Here is a 9,109-nt window from a genome sequence, read left to right as displayed (position 1 = left end):
AAGAGGCACTTATTCTCACTATAAGAAGTCATGTGCAGAAAAAAAAAATGTTTGGAGTCAAGAGTCTGGTGTCTTTACATCAATAATTCATAGAAGCCCACTAACCCTGTGTTACATTTTAACATCAGCGCCTTCATGTGAGGCCGAGGTTAAGGTGAGGGGACATGGGTATACATAGTAATGGCACTGATTGACTTTCTTCATGCTCATGGTTAATAAAGCAAATGGTTGAAATTGAGTTTCCATTCATTGTACTATAGTGCTAATTATAGGCTGCATCAGTGCATTCAAGTAAAGAGAACACCAGCCTCCTTGGTCCTGCTATCAGAACATATCAAACAGGATTTCAAGCAAAACTACACATGATTCTGATTTATAGTCACAATGTTAAATTATCCAAAACAGTTTTTATCTGCCTCATTTTCCAACATATAAAACACAATGTTTCCTCACTATCATTAACTTTACAACAAAGACCTGCAATGCTTCAATGAGAGGGATGCAGACTGAATGCAACAGCTTTACTGGATCAGTGCCTGGCTCACAGGTACTCCGGCAGTAGTTAATTAGAGTGAAGGAGAGCGCCTCACAATAATGAATTACTGCACAGATATCCACAGGGATCTGAGGAGGCAATCTGCAGTGCATACAATCAATGGTGAAAATGCATTGGACCCCAAGGACACACGTATTGATCCAGTGGCAGGAAATGCATCCCAAACCATAACAGAACCACCAGAACCCAGCAGTTAGGAGAAACAACAGCTCAGAATTTACATTGTGTTTGAAATGATTCAGATCAGGAATTGTGTCTTTGGTTTTATTCTTCAGAAATAGTCAATCAATGGACAATCAATTGTGAAAAAATGTGCAGAAGCAGCATCGTTGTGAGCTGGTGCTTTTGTCTGTTTTTGTCCTATTCATCCTCTTTGGTAGCAGTCTATGTTATCATTTTCAACTCCATGTTCGTGCTTCTGTTTTCTCATTTTTCCAAGTCTTCCTTGAGTTCAGCGAAATCGTGCCGCTGCATTCTGGCTCCGATCCACATTGTTTTAATGCCATTTGAGACTTTCAGCTGCACCAGATAAGAGAAATGTGTGAAATGAGGCAACACCTTGCTGTGTGGGTTTTAACAATGGTTAGTGTCAGGCAATGTGGCCCAGTACACAAACTGCACTGGGAATAAATCCAGTTAAGAATGTGAACTATCATATTTCATCACTCTCACATTATGAATGGAGCAGTGAATGAGACAGTTCCCCCAGTTCCCAATTTGTGTCATTGATCTGAATTCTGAAAGTGCTGCATAGAAACAAGTTAAAGTTAAAACATGTTGTTATAGTCTCACTGTGTGATGTTTCTGTGGACGTTGTCTACCTACAGTGGCTGCATGTTCACTGTGATACCTGAACTACTGAGAAGTGTCAGGCGGCCTCGTCTTTACCACCTGGTTCAGAAAGCATGTACAGTGCATGCGGCTGTGAGTGGAATGAAGAGCCTACCTGTGCAGGTTAGTTACTGTCCTCTCTTCAGGGATCCAGTGAGGGTTTGGTCCTTCTCTGACTTCAGATCAGCCCGAGGATGACTGATCTCTCCTCTGGATAACACGATATAAAAATAAATAAATAAATAAACTTATGTTTTAAAGTTAGGGCCTGTCCGTCCTCACAAACGGCTACAACGTGTGAAGTGTGTTAGTTTCGGATTTAACTTGAGCTGCTGGTATGAGTCGGTGCGCTCTGCCTGGGTGTCTTCAGCAGCTGGCTCCTCCTCCTCCTCCTCCTCCTCCTGTCAGCGCTCCACACTGACACACGCGCACCGACCCAGTGAACCCACGCGCCGGGTTGGTTAACTCACCTTGCCCGGTGACGCAGATGTTACCATAAATTGATGCAGGACGAACGTGATTTTGCACTTTTGGGTTGTTTTTGACGAGGCTTGTTTCCTGTCTTTCCGGCAACCCGTTCAGGATTACTCACCGCACACTTCACCCCTCCTCACCGCCAGCAAGTGTGGTTACAGTTTCCTTATTGTTTAGGCAACAAACCAGCATGTCTGCTGCTTCGCCCGATGATGGTCTCCTGAAATATGATGGTACACTGAACAAAAAGAAAGATCTAAATCTGTAAATGAACAGCTGGAATAGGTGAATCATATTTGTGTTATTATACTGGGACTAAAAATAGGGTTGTGTGGATATTATTGTGTTTGGGAAGAGATCCTAATTAGAAGAGAAAGCTCTTCATTTAGTGGCTGAACGAATGTTAATCGACAAACTCTCTTTGTTTTCAAGACTGAACAAACTGAACAGACAAGTTAGCCTTAATGGACAACACAATTTCATAAAGTTAAACTTTGACTATATTTGGCGGACCCTGCCACCTTTCTAGCTTCACTGTGTTCTATCTCAGCTTGAGAACAGCTTGTTTATTCAGTAATGGAAAAAACTGTAACCTCACCTTTGTACTATAACCTCATCAATATTGCAAATATTAGAAATTCAGAATTTGAATTTCTTCTCCAAAACGACATGGTGCTCTTTTAAGTTAATTGGTTAAAAGTAAGCAAACGCCACACACTCGAGCAAGACACAGGACTTGGGGGGGGGAAAGGAGTTGGTTTTCTTTCTAGCCATTTATTTAATCATATTTAGTAATTGTGTAATTGCGCAGCTGCCGTAGTTCTGCACTGTTGCGAACCTGTATGGGCTTTGCACAATGACTGTTAGTTAAGGCATGATTAGTGGAGGCAGGTGTGGCAACATTTGATTCCTTGTGCAAAGCAGCATCCCATTAAATGCACTTAACCACAAGCTTCTAAAATATCACACATACTAATTCTCTTAATTGTTATGCGTAACGCAACGTAAGTGTCTTATGGACCATGTGAGATTAAAGGACTCCTTCACACTGATGTGAACAACACATCTTAACACGATCAAATAGCAAACAGCAGTAAACAGGTTACAGACTCATCCACACATTTCTCTTGGAGTGTGTTTTGCATAATGAAAGTGCATAGAGGTAAAACAATAATGATTCTTACAGTTGTTGGTCATGTAAAGATAAAGGAATGTGGTTGACACATGTGACAGTATGTCTTATAACAAGAAAATACATTCTACTGCAGGTCTTAAGTAAATTCCAGTTTTTAAATTCAAATGTAATCTTCATCTTTAAGAACTGATAGCATTTTTAAAAAAAAAAAACAGCATTTTTTAGAGGCGTAATAGGCGTGTTACAGTAAAACAATCATTTGTGAAACAACTTCAGCAGCACACAAACATCACCTGTTGTTATTGTGTCGCTGATGATGCTGCTGCTGCTTCATCTGCTGATCCAAAATTTAAAGTTATAAAAATCTAACCAGATAAAATACTGCTTTAATTTACCCTCGTTGTGCAATCTACGTCATCACAAACCTGTGAATTAGATCAGAGGAACCCAGAAGCAAGAAAGAAACAAAAACAAATAAATCGCTTCGACAATCGCTCTTAACACTGAACTGACTGCTGCATCATCCGCAGCTGTTAGTAGCACCGGGCCTGTCGGAGTTCAGGGTGAAGCTTTGTGTTCCAGAAGGTCGACCGGCAGGCAGCGGGGGCTCAGTATGTGAGCGGACTCAGGATGAAGAGGCGATCCTCTTCCTTCCTGATCCACTTTAGCAGTTTGTTGACGGCAGAGACGGCCAAGGCCTTGGTCCCCAGCGGACTGAAGCAGAGGTAGAGCTCAAAGCCGCTCGTCACCTGCAGGACAGAGGGCAGACCCAGACAAGGCAGTATAAGGCTGTTTGAATGAGTATTACAGAATCTAAAAAAAAACATTTATAGGTAAAACGCTTGATCCAAAGCGTCAAACTGACGCGCTAAACTACCACCTTAAAAGACAAAATGCGCTCCATCTCATATTAGCACTACTGTCACAACGACTTCTGCTTAAAATTTGCATTTTTGTGTCAGTGCTATCTGTATGCTCTTGAGGAAATAACAAAGAATTAAAAGTAGTTCATGTTTGAGAACATTATTTGATGATCACCTTGTTAAAATGCATTAAATGTAAAAAAAAAAATGCACAGAATGTAGTTTCTGCTGCTCAATCAACACAAAATGAAAGATGGAAGTTGTGTGTCATTATGTCTTCATTGTTGAATAATCAGTATTGCTTACACAAATCTGATCACCTAAATACCTTAAAAAGAATGGATTTTGTTTGGATTGAACATTGTTGGGAACAACTGGGATAATGTCAGGGCACAACTCACCAAAATAAACAAAGGTCTCGCTGTTTTTAGACATTTTAATCCACAAACATTACATATCATATCTTGAGACCACAATGTCACAATAGCCTAAAAAAAACTGACGAACATGAACAATGTTGTGATGTTTTGGTAGATTCTGTTCTATCAGGTTCTATTTCCTAATTTCATGTTGTGGGAAACTGTAGCTCTGTTGTGAAAATCGAGCCAGAGCAATTGTAAAATACTGATAGCATCTCATGTCACAATGCCAGACTCACCCATGCCAGCAGGTTTTCAGTTTCACTGCAGCGGTAGAAGGAGCGGAGAGGTCTGGTTGGATGATGCAAGTGGCTGTGAAGGTCCTGGTACAACCCCATCATCCTTTCTTGCTCTTCGTCAGACTGGTAGACGGCAGGAAACTCTGGACTGGAGGGACAAACAAAGAGATTTTGTGCACAATGAAAGGAAAACTGTAATGACTTGAAGCAGTTAGCATGCTCCCTGAAAGCGCCAAAGATATAAAATGTCTTGCCCACCTGGTGTACAGCCCTGAGCTCTTTGATTTGTACAGGAAGTGCCTGAGCTCCGGGATGCCGACCTGCTCCACAGAGTAGCTGGGACATTTAAGTGCCTCCTTCATGGCCTGGTAGGCACTGCGCTTGCTCAGCCTCTCCAGGAACCGTTGCTTGCAGTCGGACATATTGAAAAAGTCCTCTCGGTCAGTTGAGACCAGGATGAGGCAGAGCTCGGACGCGGGCTCCAGGTAAGAAATGTGAGCGTGGAAAAATCCTGCAGTGTTGAACTTTGGCAGGCAGATCGGCGTCCAGCCTTCACCCTCACGAAAGGAGGAGGAGGAGCCGACGAGGTTGAAGACCAGGTGCAAGTCTATGTGGTGCAGGAACTGGTCCTTTTTCCTCACCAGAGTGACCAGGCGGTCCCCTGCCAGCAGGATGGAGAACACCAGGTTTTTGGCCTTGGCAGCCTGCAGGCTCGCGGACACCACGTCCCTGGCGGAGCTGGCCAGAGGAAGGCAGGTGACGGCGCTGAGCAGCAGGCCAGGGTCGCGGTCCAGCCGGTGCAGCAGGTTGTCGGTGAGATACTCCGAGCCGGCCAGCAGGCGGCGCAGGTCATAGTTTTGCTTGTGCTGGAAGATGTGGTTGAGCTGGGTGAGGGTGAGTAGGCTGACGATCTGGTAGTAGATGTACTGCAGCTCCCGCAGCAGCTCCTTGTCTGACTGACAGGTTCGAGACACGCCCACCAGGACCAGAGGGCTCTTGGCGAGGAAGACAACCTTACAGCCGTCTGACACACAAAATGTTTACAGACACATTTCAGAAAGCTCCTTTAAACCATTTATTCGACTTTATGAAACACTTCCCTGAGTAAATTCTGACCTGCATGGATGGAGCGAATTATGTTCTTCTCAGCCTCGACGAAGGACACGAGTGCCATCATCACCCCCATGGTGCTGGACAGAGCCTCCTCCGTGCCGTATCGGGTGTAGATCGGCTTTCCAGCCTCACTCAGCACGAACACGTGTTTTCTGTGGCTCCTCCAGGCCTCGCTGGACACGTCTTCCTCCTTAGTCCCCCTCTCTGGTGAGGTGTCGTTGTTGTGCTGCTCCTCGATGGTTTTCTCTCCCACCAGCACCTTGAGATCCTCCACAGGCTCTCCTGATTGGTCCAGTCCAGCCTCCCTTTCGACATCTTCTTCAGCCTCAGCAGTCAGATCCTCGAAAGACTGTGCATGGACGAACATAGCACTCTGCTGCCCGGCACCTGAGATTAATGGAGGGATAAATCATTATTGTGTGTGCAAGGAATAAATAATTAAACTTGTGAAATTGATAAAGCCCCGTTTGGGATGGGTTTTTTTTCAGTTGTTCTGCATCTGCTGGCCTCGACCCCGCACAGGTCTGTCTGATCCACCAACAGTCAGCAATAGTTCCCAAAAGAAAATCTCAGGGAAGCAGCTGTTTACTCTTTCATGGAGGTGGTGTGGTTAACCAGACGTACATTTGCCAAACCATCCACTTGTCCTCATTCTTAAAGTTGTTTCGCTTATGAAAGTAAAAAGTATATAAATAAATAAAGTCCCAACACTGCAGAAATCTCCTTTTGGCTTGCTGAATGCTGTTTTTGAGTGCAGCGTCTTCTTAGCAAGATTTTGTACTTTATTGAAAGAGTTTTCAAACAATGTTATGGGGTTTTAAAGGAGGAAAGACTTCAAGGATGGTGAATGAGTGACTTAATCTGACTGAACCTACGGTAGTCTGTTAGACTGTCTCATTGAATGGGGCTAATGTTGGCCAAAAGAGGTGGCTGGCAGTCCAGAATGAGTTTCAGAGAGAGAAATGAGCAAACTCACAGCTAATCTCATTGAGAAAAAGAAAAAGTAGAAGAAGAAGAAGAAGACAGGTCTGGTGATGAGTCAGCTTAGACAACACTGCAAAAATGTCCTGTTTATCTCAAGACTAAATCCAGGAAAAGCTTCATCATTTCTCCCGTCAAAGTTGAATTTGTTCAGGCTGCATGTGACCGACCTGTACGGCTGTCGACATACTTTCACCATGACAAAATCAGCCTTTTTTTGTGGGTGTTTAGTCTGAAAGAGTTCGGTCAGGAGATTTCTGTATTATTGCAGTTATTGAAAGAGCGTTTCGTAGTGTCTTCTTATACTCGTGGCAAGATCACATGAATTCAGAGACATCTGTACCCTAATAAATGATGCATTCAGGTGTATTCTGTCAACTACTGCCATAAAACCTTGCCCTCAAACAGCCAACTAAGTTGCATGCTGATTACAAACTGCATGTTATTGTGATCATAATTTCAACATTTCTTTGTACAAACAGGATGTGCAACTCATTCTCTCTCTCGCTCCCTCTCTCACACACACACTTCACACGAGACAGCACACTTTTAACAATTTCCAATGAATAACATCTTTTTTTTTTATGGTTTGCTGCAAAGATAGAATCAAGTCATTCTGTTTTTTGTGCCCAAGTGTTGAAGTATAGTATAGTATACACTACATACGAGTTATTACTCAGGATTTAGGACACTGGATATGTACTTATACATGGACTCAAGTGACCTGCACAACTGGAGGCTGTGTCTCTGAATAAGGGATGCTGGTGTACTGTAAACGTTATACCCGTGTACTGTAAACATTTTGATGTTTGGCAACATCATCCCATGAGGGATGGGCTACAAGACTGCATGACACTTACATATATACAATTACATACATCAATTCAATACCCAAGCCTGAGACTAAGGCAGCAACAATATTCTGGTTTCAGATAATACCCCAGTAAGAAATGAATAGCTATCGTGCCATTTAGATTTGCTTATCTACTTATCTATATTGAATTCTACTGTATTGTTTTTTTAAAACTAAATATATTACAAGCTTATGTTAAGTTTCATCAATATTTTGTGAAATCTTAAAAATGTGTTTATTCAAACAAAGCAAACCCCCTTCTGTTTTCAAGGGTCATCATTGTAAGTGACAATATTAACAAGTGCTGCAATACTGTCATACTGTGAAACTGTTATATTTTAGTCATGTGAACAATCTCAAACTGTTGTAACCCTTATCTAGAAAGACTTACACTCTTTAAGATAAGCGTGAGAGAACCAAATGGTGGTAAAAATCTAATTGTTGGCTGCTTATTGCCGGATTTACTTAAGACTGAAGGCATTATCTCAGTGTAAAGTGGGAGTTGCCATGCAGCACAATTTCAGTGTATTTGAGATTTCCAGTCCTTTAAGAGAGACCACCGATCTGCAGTGGTTGAGATGATCAAAATCTAAATGAAACTTAAGTTCCACTGTTGGTCCGTGTAAGAGCTTAGAGACAATCTGCACACGGTGCTGAATATGGAGCAGCCTCACCTGGTTCAGTTCCCTCCACCAGACCTGGTACGGGGCTGTCCGCCCTCTCTGTGCGAAGGCGGTCCACAGGGGCCAGCATGCCATTCTCCCATCCCACAGCCGGCTTTTGGGGTCCTCCATCCATCACTGCTACTTATGGCAGGGACACACAGCTGGCAACACAGGCAGCAAGGGTCCAAAGGTCAACAGCTTCAGAGTGAGACAAGCTGCTGGTGACATACAGTATTGTAACTGTGACATGGAAACCACTGCAGGAGTCGTTAACAGTTTATGGCCTGACTTAATCCATTTTTATTTCCTGGGAAACTTCAATCTCAGTCTTGGTGCAACTAGCAATGGCTGGTGTGACACTGAACTTAAGGACAATATAAGAGACCCTTTGTACAATATAACAATTCTCCTTCTTTATATAAGGCATGTTTTTTGTCTAACATACTGATAAAGAACTTCACACGCTGCTCTGATGCTAACTTTAGCAGACACTCAGCAGTAACTACCTGATGTTAGCTCGGTCTGGTGTCATTTCACAAAGAGCTCTCAGGACACTTTGAATTAATAACAAGTCTTTACCTTTCATTTCCAGAGCTGTCTGCATTTGATCGTTGTGCTCCACAGCTCGTTTGTCACATTTACTGCAGCTAGCTAAACAAGCAGGGACATGACAGAAGTACTACTGGCTAGTCAATATGCACCGCTAGGTTGCGGAAGTGGGAATTGTGGGATATGAAGTTCTCTTCCGGAGAATGGCTCTGGAGTAGTAAACAAGCCGACTTGACTCAAATAAAATAAAAAATAAATCCGAGTGTCTTGAATTATGTGTGAATCAGTCTGGTAGCTCCATGTTACATACTGCATTAAATAATTCGCGGTGTTCAGTTTACCGGTAATTCCTTGCGTGATCTTGATGGTGCATTCAGAGCACTTCGGACATCAGAGAACTGTACTTTCTAGCTGTTAGGAGACGTACATTC

The 9,109-nt window shown here is 42.9% G+C and overlaps 1 protein-coding gene across 3 annotated transcripts; it reads right to left on the bottom strand.

Moving 5' to 3' along the window:
* Positions 1-2,615: 2,615 nt before the first annotated feature.
* Positions 2,616-9,025, bottom strand: mon1a (MON1 secretory trafficking family member A). Of its 3 annotated transcripts, none has more exons than XM_037100062.1 (6): positions 8,709-9,023; positions 8,139-8,344; positions 5,634-6,017; positions 4,776-5,541; positions 4,518-4,665; positions 2,616-3,745 (listed from the first exon to the last, which is right to left on the bottom strand). In XM_037100062.1, exons 2-6 carry the CDS (start codon positions 8,260-8,262, stop codon positions 3,605-3,607), a joined length of 1,563 nt encoding a protein of 520 aa, XP_036955957.1. In that variant the 5' UTR covers positions 8,263-8,344; positions 8,709-9,023; the 3' UTR covers positions 2,616-3,604. The 3 variants fall into 3 exon arrangements, with proteins under 3 accessions (XP_036955957.1, XP_036955955.1, XP_036955956.1); XM_037100060.1 differs by having other exon boundaries at positions 3,605-3,745; positions 8,139-8,347; positions 8,709-9,025; XM_037100061.1 differs by having other exon boundaries at positions 3,605-3,745; positions 8,139-8,290; positions 8,709-9,025.
* Between the last annotated feature and the right edge of the window lie 84 nt (positions 9,026-9,109).

The sequence above is a fragment of the Acanthopagrus latus genome, chromosome 6 (genome assembly GCF_904848185.1).
Source record: "Acanthopagrus latus isolate v.2019 chromosome 6, fAcaLat1.1, whole genome shotgun sequence".
NCBI classification, from domain to species: Eukaryota; Metazoa; Chordata; class Actinopteri; order Spariformes; family Sparidae; genus Acanthopagrus; species Acanthopagrus latus.
This window is presented reverse-complemented; position numbering and strand designations above follow the sequence as displayed.

Excerpts from the sequence above, each read along its gene's own strand:
- mon1a (XM_037100060.1), bottom strand. The coding sequence starts at position 8,262 with ATGGATGGAGGACCCCAAAAGCCGGCTGTGGGATGGGAGAATGGCATG. Across the intron at positions 6,018-8,138 it reads GGTGGAGGGAACTGAACCAG|GTGCCGGGCAGCAGAGTGCT; the intron begins GTGAGGCTGCTC and ends CATTAATCTCAG. Across the intron at positions 4,666-4,775 it reads AGCTCAGGGCTGTACACCAG|TCCAGAGTTTCCTGCCGTCT; the intron begins GTGGGCAAGACA and ends TTGTCCCTCCAG.